The following is an 18,517-nucleotide window of genomic DNA, read 5'->3' on the forward strand; positions in this document are numbered from 1 at the left end:
AAAGGCTGAAAAACCTCCACCAGATGGGGGTCACATAAAGTTTGGGAACGACTGATCTGATCGGATATTCAAAAAAGGAAAAACAAAAAAGATAATGTTTTTAAGGAAACCTGACAATCCTGGGAGAATGGTTTATGCATTTAGAACAAAAAAAGTTTACTTTAAAGTCACAAGAACTGCCAGAAAATATTCAAATTATTTAGTTTTTGCTGTTTTTTTTTTTTTTTTTAAACCAATCAGTTTACTCGTAATTTGCAGCAGTTATACACTTTAGTTATTTCACCACTTTGTGTTGAATGTTTTTTATCTCCACCATCTCACCTCTAAAGACTGAGTTTAACACCAGCTTGGCCTTTTATTGTCCTGATCTTTGGACCTCACTGACTTTTATTTGGTGCTTCCAGGAGGTGGAGATAAAGTACAACGAGCTGCGACAAACACACAGCGACCCGGCGACTGACTCAGAGGACAACAACGGTACCTTTTTCTTCCCTTATTTAAAAAAAAAAAAAAAAAACCCCAGCTGATGTAACATTTTCCTTTTTAAATGTTTTTTTGACTCTGCTTTGTAGGTTTACCAGACGGGATTCAGTGATCAAAGACTTCCTGCTGTTGTCGTCTTATGAGCCAAACGCCGTGACGGGCAGACGAACGTCACTCCGTCTGCGTCTTCTGGACCTTGTTAACGTTGATGTAACAACAGAGACCAAATGTCCGACCACTTCAGGCTGCTTTCAGTGGAAGACCTAACCATCAGTATCACCAGACGGACGCTGTGGAAGAACCAGTCGCTTTTCTGTTCTAATGATATTAATTATCAATGCATAAATTATCTTTAACACTGGAGATACGCTTTGGAATAAAGACTAAAACCAAAACAAGAAGAGACATGAAGACTGTGTGCAGAATGACGCTCTGAGGATCCAGGAGGTGGATTTCTTATTCAGGACTCACTGCTGTAAACTTGATATTTACATTTTACATTACGAGCTTTTCAAACGCCGCGTCGTCTAACGTGCTTAACGACACTTTCCTACTTTCTAACCGCCCTGGAAAACCAAACGTTTAATCTCCTCTCATCACGGTGATTATGTTTAAAGATTCAGAAACAAGAGGCTCCAAGACCCCGCTTAAAAGATCTTATATTTATGTTGTATGTTTTGTACGTCTTTAGCCTAGCTTAGCCTTTAGCCTAGCTTAGCATGAAAATGGAAATAAGGAGAACCAGCTGGGCTACATGAAAAAAAAACCCCTCTTAGCTGTCATTGGTTGGTTTGTTTCATCTGTTCGGTCTGAAAGGTTCTGATGTATTTGTGGGTTTTTATGCTCCCCGCACTGATTGAACCTGTGAAGCGCTTTTCTAGTCTTCTGACTACAAGATGTGCTTTTATTCTGAAGGTCACGTTCACCCATTCACTCACTGGTGGCAGAGGCTGCTTTGTAAAGTGTCCATCAGTAATGACTCATCCATTCGCACGCCGCTGACGCAGCAGCTGCAGCAATTTGAAGTTCAATGTCTTGCCCGAGGACACTTCAACAGGCAAATTCAGGAGATGGAGATTAAACTCGTGACCTCTCCGGTCGAGAGATGACCAAGTGTCTACCAGTGAACAACAACTACCCAGTCATACAGCACCTGATATTCCCAGTCCAGCTCACACCTGAGTACTAACCAGACCCAACCCTGATCAGCCTCTGAGACTGGACGAGATCGGGAGTGTTCAGGGTGCTATGGCTGTAAGCGCTGATGGATACAGTTTATTATCAGATAGTAGTTTTAGGACATAGCTCTCCGTAAAACCACTTTTTTTTATGTGCAAGTAAGTAAAAAAAACCATTTGGATGAGTTTTATTTCAAGCTGGAGTCAGCAGCTCATACAGAAGTGTAGCTCAGTCATCACTTGTGGGTCTCCGTACCTGTGTGGTGGAGACTGTCTGACTGGATTTTCATGGTTTGGGTTGTTTTGGTTGACCTGGGTCGTTTCTGGGCGGGGAGCTTCGGGTGTTTCCTTCAGCCAATGATAGCTCACAGGTGGGTTTGGATGTAGTTTAAACTGATGCATATGACAGACACAGCAGCAAAGAAAAGAAAATATGAACTCTCTGCTGACTCAACTTTTTTAAGGAACATTTTTCAACATTTTCCTGACTGATGTCCAGTCTTTATGCTAAGCTAGGCTAACCTCTTTCTGAATCACACAGACATGAGAGCTATAGGTCAACTTTCAGATTTAACTTGCAGAAGAAAAGCAAAGACAGTGTTTCAGAGCTGCACAAACTTCCTGGCACATGAGTAACAACGTTCATAGATGTTTGCACATGAAGTATCGTGAATCAGAATTAGAAATGATTTCAGGACGGCTCGAAGTGTTTGTACTGATCGCCCTCATAACTTTGAATTTCTGACATAATTGCATAACATTGACACTCTCTTTAGCTGCTGTTTTCTTTTTTTTTAAACCAGAGTTACAATTTCCCACAGCACTTGAATGTAGCATAGTAAACCAACAGATCCACGTCGGCTCACCAAATATCAACCAAATTAATAACAGTCGATGAATAACCAAACAGTCCAGACACACAAACAGGACCTCAGAGACATGTTCGTGTTTTTAAGACTCGATGAGGACTCACATTTAGCAAATAATCCAACGTGTTCTTTATTTTCTGTTTCACCAGGATGAGAGTTGTGCATCACACCATTCAAACTCCAGGCTCCACAGTGTGTGTGTTCACGTGTACATTTATCCGTTTTAACTTACCTCTAAGGTGTATTTTTCCTTCCCCCCCCCCCCCCCCCCCTCACTTCCACTAGCTTCCATGATAAGCTCAGTGAGGCTATACACTAACCCGAGTGCCATTTTTCACCTCTTCACCTCCTCAGTCACTAAAATCTTTTTATTTTATCGCGTGTATCATGAGATTTTCTTTGAGTTCTGCCTCCGACTTCTTCTTTATCTTCTTCGTGTATTATATAACCTGTCGTTGTTTTAAGGCACATGCTACAAAGATTCACCTTCATGGATGGACTGAAAACACTCAAACATTCACCGGCCACTTGACTGCACGGACGAAACGAAACGTTTTTAATGGAACTGGTTTCAATGTAAAGGAATATAATGTACAAATATGACTGTGCATCAAAGGTTTGTGTTTGGTTTTTTTACACAATGCAATTATGTAATATTATAACACAAACTAATTAAAACAGGGTTAAGTATCCACACAGCATTAATCTGGTTGATGGTCGTTATTTTGTTTTATTACGTGTGTTATTACATCAACGTTAATCACCATGGAAACCATGAAAAAACTTTCTTTTTTTTTTTTTTTAAAGGGAGAATGTACAACTTTTTTATCCAGTAGATGTCGCCCTTGAGCTCCAGTATAAAACCAAAACAAACTGATTTTTGGACACACCTCCAACTCCTCTCCACTCGCGTCCACACGAAGGAGCTGTCGACGAGAAAGCACCATGATGAGGCTTCTGGCCACGACGTTGTCCTCAGCTCGAGCTGCAATCACCTGTGTCGGATTGCCGGAAATGCATTTCTTACTCCGTTGCAGCAGAAGTTAAAGGAATAAACTTAAGAGGTTTCTGAGATTGAGGTAAACTTAAAATATGGCTGACAAGATTCATCAGTACATTATGGCAGAACACACAAGTTCAACGATCTTTGGGATCATTTCCCTCAGTCACTCTTGTTCGGTGTGTTCGTTTCTTTCAGCTTGTGGTTCTCTCGCCACCTCTTATACTTGGCCTTACTTTTCTTGTAGCAAAATTTGGCTATGTCCACCATGAACACCCAAGCCAGCCCGTACATCACCACGCCACCCAGCTTCATTATCAGGGAAGTCCTGGGAGAGGTGAGCTCACAGTAAAACATCGCAGTGCCGACTCCCACCCGCACAGTGGCGAACAAAAAGATAAAAAGTAGGTCCACGGCGTCGCCCAGCAGGCTGTCGTACATGCCCACCTGTCGCAGGAACCAGCGGGTCTGCAGCAAGGGGTTTGTGATCTCGCTGCCGAAGATAACCGCGCAGGTTTCACAGCCTGACACGCCCATGAGCAGAGCCAGCAGGATGCCCACCATGCTCGCTGCATGGTGAGCCAGCATGACGGGACCCTCGGTTCGATTGCACACACACCAGCCCATATCAAAGAAGAAGTAGCCGAGGCAGACGGCCAGGGAGAGAATCTGCAGCTGGGTGTTTTCTGTACCTGGAGGATGGAGAGACAGGGTCCTGCATGAGGGTCACATGCAATGTCACGATAAAGCGTGAAACACTACAGCATGGTGTCCAACATTTAAAAGTGAGGAGAAATTTGGGGGCATGGTAAATGGTTGTGTTAGCGTTAAGAGGGGAAGTCCCTGCAAGCCTTCCCCTCAGATCGGGATCCTTTCCCACTGACCTGCATGTGTGAGGGGCCAGGGTCCGTCTATAAAGATGACGTAAGCCGTCAGCAGCACTATGAGGACCCCGTGAGACAGAGTGACCAGCCGACAGTTCCACTCAGGTCCTCGACGAGGAAACGCCCAGCAGAACAACAGGTAGAGGGAGAACCAGCCAATCAGGCTGCAGATCACCTCCAGCACAGGCATGGCTGTCTGTCTGGGGAAAGATTTGGTTGATTCATCATTATAGCTACAAACCATGACTGTCAGGGTCAGATACAACTTCCTGTGTCTAATATAGACCAGCAGGGGGTCCCTGAGAGATCACCAACTGAAGTTAAAGCAGTGGCCCAAAATTTGCTTTTTTTTTTGCAACGACAGAAGGAAACCTCCCTCAACCTTCCCTGCTCAACATTGCATGCACACTCACTGTGAAAACCAAAGTTTGTCTATGGAAGTCAACTAAAAATAAAAAGGAATTATCCGTTTATAGGAGAGAAAAAAGAGGAAGAAAATCTACTGTATGTAAATCAATGAGCGCTCTTCTTGAATGGATTACATGCTGTGTAAAACTGACCCAGTGTTTCATTAGGAGACCATTTTGGTTCAGTTTTGACCCAGTGACTATTCCCAAAGACTTACCTTAACCCCTCCTCCGCTCCGTCGTCCTCAGATTCAGGAAACTTGAAGAAAATTATTCCAGCCGCTGCACACAGACTCGTCCTCCATCACTGTTTATCTTCACATCAGGCATCATTAAAACTCCACCAAAAGGGCCTGAAGCTCAGCACATTACTAAATGACACATGTCCAATCTGTCAAGATGACAGAAATGCCATGTGCAGGCTACTATAGACAGTTAGTGGATCCTTTATCCCTTCCCCCTGGACCTCAGACCTGATCCTCTTAAGGGATTACAGTCTCTGCAGATACCTGCTTTTAGACAGGACGGGTGATACCAGCAGCAGCTGTCACACTCTGAAGTGACACCAAACTGAATTTTGCACATGGATCAAATTTTTTTATTTTTTATTTTTAGATCTATGCATAATCTGAATTCAACTGAAGAGTGAGGAGAGATCTATATCAGCTGTGTTTCTTCTCCTGACTCCTGATTTATTTCAACTTAAAGTGAAACACACAGAGCTTTATAATGTCAGAATTAAACGTTCTTAAACATTTACATTAAATATCTAAATCAAAGTGCTTTACTGATTAACTTGTATTTGGCCTTTGCATTGATTGCAGTGGATGCAGCTTCGAGCGCATCAGTGTGTAACATAACTTTTTTTGGTCAATTGCAATATTAATTTAGCACACGTATGTTGGGGGGATGTAGTGATTGTCAGCACTGTTATGATGCGGTCAGCCTCGTGTCGAAGAAAATCACAGCAGTGCTGCTGCTTCATCACAACATCTCGCCCCGCAGTGTGAGATTACTTTCAATACAACAGTTTAAAAAAGTCAAAAATAGTTGTAAAAATCCACAACAGATTTTTTTTTTTTAGCTCCAACATCTCAATTATTTTAAAATTTATCTGAGCAACTCAAACATTGTATTCTCCTGTTGGTTTCTATGGTTACCACATAGCAGCTACTCTGCAGTCAGAACTATAAGCGGCTACTGTGCGGTGTTGAAAAATGAAGCCAAAGCGGACGTGTAAAATCCTGCAGTTCGTCGAGTGTCGTTAGGTCGACTGAAAGTTGGGCTGAGACAGGATTTCCAGCATGGTGTCTGCTGCTGATGAGCCTCCAGCGCCCCCTGCAGGAACAGACGGCTGTCATCACTCACGCTTCATCCATTAAATATTTACCCAAATACATTTACTTGTTTGTTGAAATAAATAAATATGATCATGAAACCAGTCTGTTGTGTGATTATGAGGTTTGATATTGATAAATAAAGAAAAAGACGACAAATACTACACATTGATTGTAGCATCCAGTCAATATAAAGAAGGCCAGAACTGGTGATAAATGCCTTTAATGTCCGTCGGTGTCATTCATCAACGTAAGAGCTGAGCAAAAAACAAACAATAATTACAAACGTTTTTTAACTGAGCAGCTCATTAATTTCCTTCCTTAACTTTACAGAACGTCATACATTTGTAATAAACATTTACATAACTGAAATATTCTTTATGTAATTGTACCAACCTTGTTCCCCAATTGACTGATGCCAAAACACTGTTTTCTTTAATGTTTCTGTACTGTTTAACTTCTTACTCTCCATCAACGTCTTTTTACTGGCGTTTGTTGCCATAGCTACCGTTGTACCGCACTTCCGGTTAAAGGAAGCCTTCAAAATAAAAGCCCCAAAACTCCACCATAGACGAAAACTAAAATAAGTCAAATTATTGGCCTTTACACTCCCACCAAATTATTTACTGATAAACACAAAACACAAATAATTTCTTTAAATCATTAAACAACAACAACAACAACAAACAACCCTGTAAACGTGTTGTAACTTTCACACATCAAAACAATTTCCGCATTGTAGAGTTACTTTTCATAGTCTTCCAGTAGCAGAACTAACTTATGAACTGGGCGTTCTACTATAGACATTTTGTTCACACGCCGACCCTTCTTGGTAAGATGTTTGTCAGCAAAACCGATTTTGACCTTTCTGACAAGTCCATCTATGTCTTTTACAATGTCCAAAACTCGTCCAAGTTTCCACAGGGAACGTGGTTGCATTTCATCCTTGTCTATTATTATGTCACCAATCTGCATGTTTCTTTTAGGCGTGTGCCATCTTTGTCTGACCATAATGTTCTGCAGGTATTCCCTTTTCCATCTGCACCAAAACTGCTCAAGCAAGTACTGCACTTGACGCCATCGTTTTTGTGCGTACAAGTCCTTGTTGACAAACTGTCCTGGGGGGGGCAGAGCAGTTGAAGTTTTCATGGTGACGAGATGATTTGGAGTGAGCGGCTGTAAACTGTGTGGATCATTGAGATTGTCTGTTGTCAGGGGGCGGCTGTTTACAATAGCAGCCGCCTCATACAAGAAAGTTCTCAGGGACGAGTCGGTAAGGCGACCTGGTGCAAGAGCCAATGCTGCATTGAGAACGTTTCTCACAGTCCGTATCTGTCGTTCCCACATTGATAATTCATTCTATGAACCTGAACGACTGATCGGCTCTGCAGCCAGTCTAAAGTGGACAGGCTGCCGCTTGTTTAGACCTGAATATCACTGCAATTAACAAGGCAGAATGTAGAGCATAGATGATTTATTATATCCCTTTATAAATACCCATGAGTGTTTATGTAACTGAGGGAGCAGCAATTGGCTCTGCAGCATTTAAAACAAGGCAGGTGACAGGTAAGGGCTGCAGGTTAATACTCTGTGAAGCGAAGGTCAGCATCTCACCTGACCATCCTGCAGCATTAAGCCACTTCCAGAGTCTCGCTCTAATCTGACACAAGAGACGATTAGTGTTCAGTCACTGAAAACTCAAACAGAAAACTTTATGATTTGGTTCTTTAACCTGTACTGTTTGACTTCGAGGAAGACACAGTGCGTGGAAACGTCAGCACCAATTGAATTTGCCTTAAGTGATGTGCTCCAATACTAAGAAGGAGTCAGGTCACGTGTCAGGTCTGTCTCTGAGACCCCCCCACCTCCACTTTGTGGAGCGGTTGAAGCAGAAGAGATTTCGTCTTCTTTGATTTTATTATAAAGTTTTTTTGTCAGAGGATGAAGCAATATAAAGTCATTCACTCCGGTACACTAGAGGGCGCACTTCCCAAATCATCTGACTTAATCTCTCGAAAACGGGAGGAAGCTTCCGGAGTTTGAGGTAAATAAACATGCTGGCTGTAATGTCATTGAAACATCTTATTGACATTTGAGCTGGTTTACATCACTTTTTTGACCTTCAGCAGATTTAAACAGATAGTAGAAGCTGATCCTCAACAGGAAGCCAGGCTCAGAAATCGAAGCGGAATTGCCTTTACAAATCTGTAAATTTAACACTCACGGGGATAATATCGGACGTATTTATTAGTTTTACCATGTTTTACAACATGAACAGACTCATCCGGTGCTGCTTTTCCATTCGGCGTTAATCAGATAGATCAGACATACACAGCAGTGAGGAGGTTTTAACTTTAAAGTCGTTTCACGTGTGAGTCCGTACATTGGAGTTAAGCTGCGTTCACCTCTAAACAGCCGCGTTACTGAAGAGGTGAAAATGTGACATTAATGACAAATATAATTTCTAACTTGACCCATAAATGAAGCCGAATTGACCAGTGCACCTTCATGTTTTAAAGTGTAAAGGGTTACATCAGTTTTTAATATTTAAATGTCAACAACACAGAAATTAAGAGATGTATATGAATTATTTAACGAGATTTGGTCACTGTTTGATTATCGGCCCAGATCATAAAACATGCAGTACAGTTGTACAGCTTATTGAGGCTTTCTATTAAATGTTAAAGGAAATAAAATAAATCACAATCAGATATTATACAGTTTCCTCATTTCTAAACTCTTCTAATTTCATATTTTATTCTCAAATGTGTACCAAAACAACAGTTGATGTAACTAATGTACACATATATTTATCTTTAACTAGATCTTATTTTATTACCATTATTTATACTATTTTTGCTGATGTCTTTGCAGCTGTTGTAAAAAATGAAAAGACTTCTTAATGTCTTAAATGATCATGATTTACGTCGTAAATCGAGTTCTTGAATACGGTGATGGAGTCTCTTTGCGTCTTTTCTCCGCAGGATGGCTCTTCTGTGTGTGCGAGCGTGCTCTCGCCACATGAGCGCAGGACTTCAAGCCTGCGGTTACGCCACTCTCAGAAAGTCATCCAGGCCCCAGGAGAAGGACAACAGCGGCCCGGTCTTTCAGTACGTCGGCCAACACAAGAAGCCCAACCACAAAGTGTTTGTTTGGGGCTTCAGCTACACCGGTGCTCTGGGTATCCCGAGCTTTGTGGTGCCGGACAGCGGCAGGAAGAAACCCCGCAAATACCAACTCACACCTTACCGGCTGGAGACCGAGAAGCAGGTGGAAAAAAAAGTCTTTATTACCTTTATTTTCACATTTTCACAAGGGCTAAATGTGTTTAACTGGTCTTCCTCTGTTGCAGATCTCCTCTGCTGCTTGTGGTTACGGCTTCACCCTCATCGCCTCCTCCACCAAAGATGTGACCAAGCTGTGGGGCATGGGTCTGAACAAGGACTCTCAGCTGGGCTTCCAACGCACACAGAACAGCCGCCGTAAGACAAACCTCAACTGGTCACACCAAACCAGACACCCTGCTGCCTTCCACTCTGCTTTACTTCCTTCTACAGAACATATCAACCACAGTGTTTGTTTTTTTAGCAGTGTCATGACAACCCTGCTGCCTCTCACCTGGACCCTTTTTCTCTGCAGAGCAAAGCTACGACTACATGCTGGAGCCGTCCCCGGTGGCTCTGCCTCTCGTGGAGCCTCAGCAGACCAGACTGGTTCAGGTGGCCTGCGGCCGCGCTCACTCTCTGGTCCTCACCGACAGAGAGGGAGGTAAGAGACTCAAACCTGACCGCACCAGCGAGAAGTCCAACCGTGTAGGTCTCTGGAGACTCTTTAGAGGCTGAGTGATTCTCACAGGAGAAAGAGCATAGAGAGACACTTTATTGATCCTGAGGGAAGTTACACTTTCCATTCAGATTACTCAAATTCACAGTAAGTTAAAGGCAGGGTCGGTCATTTCCTCCAGATCCACTTATTCAAATTTTGGTGTAAATTATCTTTAGGTCCTGGCAGACATTAATAACTCAGGTTCTCTGAAAAAGAAACAAAGAAAATCCATCATCTGTATCAGTTTGTAAGTCTGTAAAAACTTCCACCAATGTCTGCCACGAGGTACCAATCTGATGAACCAATCAGAGGCCTCCCTGTCTCCCTGCTCTCTGATGAACCAATCACACGCCTCCCTGTCTCCCTGCTCTCTGATGAACCAATCACAGGCCTCCCTGTCTCCCTGCTCTCTGATGAACCAATCACAGCCTCCCTGTCTCCCTGCTCTCTGATGAACCAATCACACGCCTCCCTGTCTCCCTGCTCTCTGATGAACCAATCACAGCCTCCCTGTCTCCCTGCTCTCTGATGAACCAATCACAGGCCTCCCTGTCTCCCTGCTCTCTGATGAACCAATCACAGCCTCCCTGTCTCCCTGCTCTCTGATGAACCAATCACAGCCTCCCTGTCTCCCTGCTCTCTGATGAACCAATCACACGCCTCCCTGTCTCCCTCTAGCTCACACTCAAAGCACGAGCTGAGGTCCGTTTCTGGACCGACGGCGCTCGTGCATGTAAATGAGGGGGCGTGGCTTTAGATGGAGCACTGAGGGAACGCTAGTTTAGAAAATGACCAGCCCTGCCTTTAAGAGTAGATCAAACAAACTCATTTTACGATCAACATCGGCCACAGAATGGAAAGAAATAACCCAAATCTACCACAACATGTCCGTTTAATGAACGTACTCGAGGCGCATTCAGGACCAAAACGTTACGGAGGACATATTTTTGTTTTGCTGTCAAAAAAACATGTGCATGTAGCGCTTTAGCTTTGACCAATAAGAAACCAACAGCAGACACGTCCTTATAGAAGAACATGTTGTAGCTGAGCAGGTTGAAGAAGGTGTTGTGTTAGTTGGGCCTGATGAGGCGTCACAGCTGCTTTCATGACTCCGTGAGGTGATTCTGTCTCAGAAGAAAAGTTCAGTCAGTGAATCTCTGCAGGATTCACAGAGCGTAAAAAAACACAGGACATGACTTGGACTAATGAGGCGCAGCGGTCGTTCCAGGCACAAACTTTTTCTCCCTGAACAAACTCCCAACTTTGATCAACGGGGGAATAGTGAAGCAAATAAAAATTGTAATTGTGTTCTTTGTAATCTTTGAAAGGCTCCTGCAGGGCTTTGATTTGTGCTGCGAGTAAATCAAGCAGCCTGTTGACGATAACACTTTCATATTTCACATGACGAGATAACAGAGTTTTATCTGAATGTTAAACAGCTGCTGCTGCTGCTGCTGCTGCTTTATTCATGGGTTTAAAAATGGAGGAAAACTTCACCGTGCTCGTTATTTCTCTCTCTCTCTCTCTCTCTCTCTCTCTCTCTCTCTCTCTCTCTCTGTCTCTCTCTCTCTGTGTCTCTCTCTGTCTCTCTCTCTCTCTCTGTCTCTCTCTCTGTCTCTCTCTCTGTCTCTCTCTCTGTGTCTCTCTCTGTCTCTCTCTCTGTCTCTCTCTCTCTCTCTCTCTCTCTTTCTCACTCTCTCTCTCTCTCTCTCTCTCTCCCTCTCTCTCTCTCTCTCTCTCTCTCTCTCTCTCTCTCTCTCTCTCTCTCTCTTTTCACAGTTTTCAGTATGGGTAACAACGCGTACGGACAGTGTGGGAGGAGGATCATGGAAGATGAAGTCTACAGGTTAGATCTACACACACACACACACACACACACACACACACACACACACACACACACACACACACGTTCAACTTTACTTTTCAAACTACGCGGACGTGTTTTCAAAAAACAGATAAACACTTTTAGTCTCTGTTGTTTTGTTTTTTTTAGGGTCGATGCTCGCTCTTAAAAAAAAAAAAAAAAGTTTTCACTTTGCAGCATTTCAGACATTAAACTTGTAATATTGTGAAATTGTTTTGGGATCATTTCTTTTGTTCACAAATAAAATATTCCGGTCACTTTTGACCGGGAACACGACTCGTGTTAATTTATCTGACTGTATAAAATAAAAAACTATTCTTTCTGGGTCACTTTGGCTGTAAGTAGACTGTGATAATCAATATAAGATATTTATCTGATTATTTTTTAAAGTCAAAATAATCCAGAAATGATGCTTTTTAAAAACTGCAATTAAAGATGTGTAATCAGATCTAAAAAGATCAAACACAGTTTTTATGATGAGTTTGACAGTAAAACAAACACAACATGAGGTTCAAGAAAAAAACTTGAATTTCCCTCGGGATCAATAAAGTATCTATCTATCTATCTATCTATCAAAAACAAACAGTGGTTGAATAATTGTTGCGTTAGCATCGAGGCACAGATTGAAACTTTAGCCGTCTGACGTCTCGGTCTGAGCGCAGCTTCCTGTTTGAGACGTAAAGTTTCACCTTCAGTTTTGAACTCTGTGAAACACATGTGAGTGTAACAGTTGATCTTTGACACGGTGGAGTCAACGGCTCGGCGTGACGTGAAGTTAAAGGCGGTATCAGATGAGACGCGGTGCGTGTCACCCGTTCTTATCAAAGGCAGAGTTGTCGCGTGTTATCTTTGACATTTTAAGGTATGAATGGAATTTTTTATTTTTAAAGGAACATTTTTACATTTTTTAAAAGTTAAATCTTTGCAAGAAGAAGAAATTAAAAGGTCAGTTCTGATTGGTTATATGAAGGGCTCCAACCTTCACAACAGGCCCTAAGGACGCATTCACACAAGCAAAGTTGTTGTTAGTTTATAAGACAGGCGGACTCTACCTCGGCTTCGACCATCCTCCTCCTCCTCTTATATGTTCATACTTTCTGTCTCTCGTGTTCAAACAGCGGCAGTCACGTCATTCACAAGCTGGACGGCTTCAGCAGCAGAGTGGTCCAGGTGAGTGTCTGCACTTCCTCCCTCCTGTATCTCACCTCCACGTGCACTCACACTTTGACTGTGTCGTTGACTCACCTCACATCTGTTGCTTTACACGTTCGACCCCCCCCCCACTAACATTTCCCCTCTGGTGTTCTCTCTGTTGTTTCCAGGTGGCGTGCGGACAGGACCACAGCCTCTTCCTCACTGACACAGGAAAGGTCTTCGCCTGTGGATGGGGCGCAGATGGACAGACGGGTAAGTGCCCCTCAGGAAACAGTGTTTTTAGTTTTACAGGCCACAGTCGGTCCTCTTCACCTTGACAGCCACATGACCGCATGACCACAAACTGTCTGCTTTTCACACGAAACCAAAAAGCAAAAGTAAAAGTTGATTTCAAATAAAATCAGAGCCCCATTTCTTTCTGTGGCTGCGTGTTTGCAGGTTTCTGTCTAACATGTATTATTGTTTAGTTAAAGCATGAGGGATGAATTGCTTGTTTTTGCACCTGACAGATAAAAAAATAAAAACAACAGGAGGATCATTTTAACGTAAACCAACTTGTGAAAACTCTGGAAAACTGAGATGAAGATCTTAGCGTATCATTCTTTGTTGTCGTGCAGGTCTTGGACATCATGAAGTCAGCTCCAGCCCGGTGGAGGTGGGCGGGGACCTGGCGGGGGTGGAGGTGCAGCAGATCAGCACGTACGGAGACTGCAGCCTGGCCGTGTCTAAAGACGGGCAGCTGTTCGGATGGGGAAACTCTGAATACCTGCAGCTGGCGTCTGTCACTGAGTCCACACAGGTGAGGAGGAGACGGCTGCTAAAAGCACAAAGAAACAAGATGGACATGTTTGGGTTTGTGCACCGAGCCTCCATGTGGTTTTATTTCCACCTTTCAGTCAGTCATCCATCCAGGCTCTTTTTCACAGCCGACGCTGATCGAGCATTTTCAACCCAGATTTCAAACCTTCATTTCTGCGACGTTTTCCTGCATCAGTCAGACACTAAACTCCGCTGAAGCAACAGAGTCAGCTTTCCTCTTTCAGTCGGTGCTACTTGTAGACAGCATCAACGAATGTGGGGTTAAAAAAAAACCAACTACTTGCAAACAGGAAAGAGTCTGAGGCAGCTTCACAAACCTGCACAGCGGTCGCACCTGTTGCTCGCCAGTCGTGTGATGTCAGCGTTAACACCCTGGCCCGCTCACTCGAGGTGACCAAAATGTTTCCTGTGATGTTCACACATCAGCTCACCCGGCAACCAAGTTCGATTTTTTACTACAAAAAAAACAACAAAAAAACCTCGAGGTAATATCAGGGTGAAATAATCTGTTCACACGTGTCGCTTACCGTCCAAACATCAGGAAATATTCATTGTTGTTTTGTGAGTATGAACGAGCCTCACAGAGTCAGAGGGAGAGAGCGTCATCGTCTCAGTCTGCAGATATCTGACAGATCGCTCCTTTAACAACAACCTATCAGAGTGTTTAATGAGTAATACATGTTGATGTCATCCTCTTGTTTTAGATCAACTCTCCTCGACTCCTCCCTTTGAGAGGCTGCGGGAAGGTGGTTCAGGCTGCGTGTGGAGGGACGCAGGTGGCCGTCCTTAACGGTCAGTTCACACAAACCACGGCTCAGACACGGGGACGGGCTGTGTTTGGAGTAAAAACACTTTTTTAGATCAGCAGTGTCAGAGGAGAGGCTCCGCCTGTGGCCTCCAGGGGGCGTCATAGATCACAGCTCTTAATACTTCACCTTCTCTGAATGATGGTATTTTTTTCTCACCTACATTTCATCGTCTCTGAATCTTCCAGACAAAGGAGACGTGTTTGTTTGGGGTTACGGGATTCTTGGAAAAGGCCCCAAACTCTCTGAATCCTCGACCCCGGAGATGATTCCCCCCACCCTGTTCGGACGCTCAGAGTTTAACCCCTCGGTGGTCGTCACCCGGGTCAGGTGTGGCCTCAACCATTTTGCCGCAGTGACAGGTGGGAGTCTTCTCTTTCAGGCGTAAAGCTCACGGGCAGGTTTTAATGAGCCTTTCCACCATATTTCAACTTTTCAAAATCAGCACAAATCTCCTCGACCTTTTAGTTTCCAGTCGAGGAGAAGAAATGTAAACATGAAACTAATCAGCAGTAAAGTCTGTCTGATTCAGTCTGAAGGGCGGAAAATGACACAGCTGAGTCACGTCAGTCTGTTTACGGCACAGAAGGAACAAAAAAATCTGCCTTTTTTTTTTTAATCTCTGCAGCAGCAGCATGAGAGCAGTCGCACTCTGACTGGAGAGACCTTTAAAGCCACTTTTTTATGAGTCAGACTCAAACGAAGCAGAAACAAGCAGGACGTTAACACCTGAAGGATTTCTTACAATATCCAGGATTCCTGTTCTTGAGGCGAACATTTCCCCACAGCAGAAGTTTCTCTCTCTGAAGTTTTACTCGCTGTGAAGAAGAACATCGGCACAAAATAAGACACCCATGCCCTTTGTGATGTCATGAAGGGAAAATCTCCAAACGGCCTGTTTGCGCACACATTTAGATAGAGGAACATGGGGAAGTGGATGTTTCAGAATATGAGACCTTCAAACAGAAACATGAACTATCTTTGAGAACCCTTCGACGAGTTTGGCTTCTTATTTTGTTTCTGCATGTCTCAAAGATCCTCTCCGCGTGACGATGATGTTTTTTATGGTTTCTCTGCAGATCGAGGCGAGCTCTTCGTTTGGGGGAAGAATGTGAGAGGATGTTTGGGCATCGGGAAGACAGACGACCAGTACTTTCCCTGGAGAGTAAGACGACACTGATTCAACATTTGACATCTGAGCTTTGTCTCAGACTAGACGTTTGGATTTTCTTGTTTAACTCGTATTCTCTCTCCATCAGGTGACTGTGCCGGGTCAGGTGGTGGACGTAGCGTGCGGCGTGGACCACATGGTGGCGCTGGTGAAGTCCCTGCTCTGAGCCCCATGGTGTTCGAGCAGTGGATGTAGAGCTGGCTGACCCCTCCGGCCCCTCAGAGACCAGATCAGGGGCCGCGCTGGGATCTAAAATCCAGCTGCTCTCTGCAGGCGAGCGACCCTCGTGTCCCTCCGTCCTGCAGTCGACGTCAAACAGAGCGGAGACGTCAATCCTGCAGCACACGGACTCTGACTTTATCGCTCTACCCTGCATGAAGGCTGTGGACTAAAGAGATGGAAGAGCTGCAATAAACAGACGATCTACGTGAAGCCAAGCTGTGAAAAAAGTGCACATTTTTCTCTGGTTGAAACTTCTGCAACGTGACGAATCTTCAACGTTTCCCTCATCTATGAAAACATGAAAATCTTTAGAGCCAAATTTGAGGAAACAAAATGTGTTTTTTCAGTGTTTCTCTTAAAAAAAAAAAAAAAAGTCGATTAATATTTACTTATCATGATCGTATAAACTAGAATAACATCTCTGGGTCTTTGTAGTTGTTGTGGTGCCCGTCATCGTCTGTCACCTTCCTGTCTCACAGCTGGAAGCTAACCACCCCTCGCCTCTTTGATTAGATCGTCTCTTCTTTGCTGCTGAGGCCCACGTCCGTCATATTCGCCGGTTTGACTCACATCCACTCTTCAGTTTCCCCTTCTGCGTCGTCATTGGCTGGAGGAAACTCACCAGCTCCCCGCCTAGAAACGTCCCAAGTCGACCAAAACAAAGCAGAACGTGACGATGCAGGCAGAGGGAGGGAGTCACGTTGAGTCAGCGCTCACAGGTTCATCTGCTGCTGCTACAAAGAGAAGGAAACGTGTGCAGTGAGAGCGAGTGGAACAAACAGGACTGACCTCAAACAAGACGTGGTGTGCCGGCTGTGAAATGTTGGTAAAAAAAAAAAACACATTTGAAGAGCCGGTTGCAGCATTAACGGTCCAAAAACAAAATGATTATCTGGCTGCCAGCTGCAGATCGAGGAGAGGACACTCTGCCCCGAGAGACAACAGGTTCAGAGGATTCAATGTTACATCCTGCACTCGTGTGTCACCTCACTGTCTTCCTGTTTCTGGAGCTCGACTCAGAAAGCTGCAGAGTCTGACTCCTGCCAGCTGGGAAGCATCCTGACTGTCTGAGATGAACGCAAAATAAAATATGACTGAAAGATGTTGTTTTGGACTCCCAGCTGGAGAGCTGTTTGTTTAATACCTTCAAGGAAACATTATGCAAAGTACGTAAATAAAACATGTTGAAATATATCAATAAATATATTTGACTTAAAAATCTGCTGTGTGCTGAAGGGGTTTTTATTTCACTGTAGCTGGTTAATTTAGTGACGTCATCAGCGAATGCAACACTGACCACAGAGTGTAAATATTACCGGATGAAGCCTGAGTGTAGTGATCCGTCCGTTCCTGCAGGGGGCGCTGCAGGCTCATCGATAGCGGTCTCCATGCAGGAAATGCTGACTGCCTGACTTTGAGTCAGCTGGAGCTGTGCAAACTGTCGACCATGTCAGCTGTGCGTCTTATTGTGAAAAACCCCTCATCCTTCATCGACTCAGAGTGGATGTGCTGCCTGTCAGAAAAATAATTTTACACCTCAGCGTCTCGTTCATATTGAATCACATCGTGCTGCACGTCGCCAGTTTTTTTTTTTTCTTTTTAACTTTGTGGTTTTGCTTACACAACGGCGTTGTTGTGTAAACGATCTCAGCCAAACTACAACCCAAGATTTTGCGTTTTTTTTTTTAGCTGAAATCCTTGTTGTGTAAATAATGTCAGCGTGTCTGATGAACCAGCTAAAAACTTCTCAAAGGAGCTTCAATCTACAAATATTTACGAATCTACAAACTCGTCCAATATACTCCAGCACCTACAAACAACCGTGTTCTTCCTTCAGTTATAACACTCTCCTTATGTTGACCTTCACAGGCCTCTTAATGCTGAGCTCCACTGTAACCTTGACTCTTATTACCTGCAGGCTGCAGCTGATGGACACTTTCATTCTCAGTGCACGCGGGCTGCAGCTGAACTCAGTGAAAATCAAGCTGGTATTGTTGTGCTGCTCGCTCCCCCGCAGACTTTCTGTATTTTGGGCTCATTCATCATCGTGACAACTCGAGGGCCCTCAGAGAGTGTGGAAATGTATTTATGACAAAACTACTGAGTGAGCATAAAACAAGCAACCTGTGATCCGGCAGCTCGGCAGGGTTCTGAGGAAACGCTGATTTGAGTCAAGAAACAGCTTTCCAAGTAAAGTCCTGCTTTAGTTACAGTGAAGAAGGAGCCACAGATCTTTACAGCGTCTTTATAGAGGAGTTTAACTTGAGGAGCAAACTCAGCACATTTCGGTCTCTTCACTTTCTTTTGACAGAGGAAAGAAAGAAAACACAACACAAAGGATAAACTGAAAAAACATCTGTGCTCCTCAGCTGGTTCTATACAGCCATTTAAAAATGGTCAGTCCGCCCCGCGTTTCATCCACTGACGTGTTTGACTCTTAAAGATTAGCAAGACAAGATTTTTGTTGTTTTTCAGTAAAAAAAAATAGACACCC

General features: G+C 43.8%; 4 protein-coding genes and 1 long non-coding RNA gene across 10 annotated transcripts in view; 2 read left to right on the plus strand and 3 right to left on the minus strand.

The window, feature by feature from the left end:
• arhgef12b (Rho guanine nucleotide exchange factor (GEF) 12b) overlaps positions 1-1,057 on the plus strand; it is a 28,777-nt gene extending 27,720 nt beyond the window's left edge. Inside the window, exons 37-38 of the mRNA XM_079356552.1 lie at positions 405-477; positions 573-1,057. Coding sequence (XP_079212678.1) covers positions 405-477; positions 573-595 — 96 coding nt within the window. The 3' untranslated portion in view covers positions 596-1,057. The remainder of the gene's footprint in view (positions 1-404; positions 478-572) is intronic.
• The window catches only part of castor2 (cytosolic arginine sensor for mTORC1 subunit 2), a 48,368-nt gene that overhangs the window by 10,063 nt on the left and 19,788 nt on the right, over positions 1-18,517 (minus strand). The gene's annotated exons all lie outside the window — the stretch shown is intronic.
• tlcd5b (TLC domain containing 5b) lies at positions 2,444-5,530 on the minus strand. 3 transcript variants are annotated; one of them, XM_079356556.1, is made up of 3 exons: positions 5,040-5,530; positions 4,415-4,610; positions 2,444-4,222 (listed from the first exon to the last, which is right to left on the minus strand). In XM_079356556.1, exons 2-3 carry the CDS (start codon positions 4,602-4,604, stop codon positions 3,693-3,695), a joined length of 720 nt encoding a protein of 239 aa, XP_079212682.1. In that variant the 5' UTR covers positions 4,605-4,610; positions 5,040-5,530; the 3' UTR covers positions 2,444-3,692. The 3 variants fall into 3 exon arrangements, with proteins under 3 accessions (XP_079212682.1, XP_079212681.1, XP_079212680.1); XM_079356555.1 differs by having other exon boundaries at positions 4,415-4,614; XM_079356554.1 differs by lacking the exon at positions 5,040-5,530 and having other exon boundaries at positions 4,415-4,678.
• Positions 6,366-7,497, minus strand: LOC306831941. The gene is made up of 2 exons (XR_013780151.1): positions 6,555-7,497; positions 6,366-6,415 (listed from the first exon to the last, which is right to left on the minus strand). It is a non-coding gene; the product is annotated as an uncharacterized lncRNA (long non-coding RNA).
• On the plus strand, positions 8,181-17,242 carry rcc1l (RCC1 like). 4 transcript variants are annotated; one of them, XM_079356242.1, is made up of 12 exons: positions 8,181-8,202; positions 9,143-9,428; positions 9,511-9,640; positions 9,798-9,926; positions 11,763-11,829; positions 12,969-13,020; positions 13,173-13,257; positions 13,623-13,804; positions 14,529-14,616; positions 14,819-14,992; positions 15,710-15,795; positions 15,890-17,242. In XM_079356242.1, the coding sequence occupies exons 2-12, from the start codon at positions 9,144-9,146 to the stop codon at positions 15,965-15,967; spliced, it is 1,356 nt and encodes a 451-aa protein (XP_079212368.1). In that variant the 5' UTR covers positions 8,181-8,202; position 9,143; the 3' UTR covers positions 15,968-17,242. The 4 variants fall into 4 exon arrangements, with proteins under 4 accessions (XP_079212368.1, XP_079212369.1, XP_079212371.1 ...); XM_079356243.1 differs by lacking the exon at positions 8,181-8,202 and adding an exon at positions 8,311-8,365; XM_079356245.1 differs by lacking the exon at positions 8,181-8,202 and adding an exon at positions 8,372-8,495.

This window comes from Symphodus melops, assembly GCF_947650265.1.
Source record: "Symphodus melops genome assembly, chromosome: 11".
NCBI lineage: Eukaryota > Metazoa > Chordata > Actinopteri > Labriformes > Labridae > Symphodus > Symphodus melops.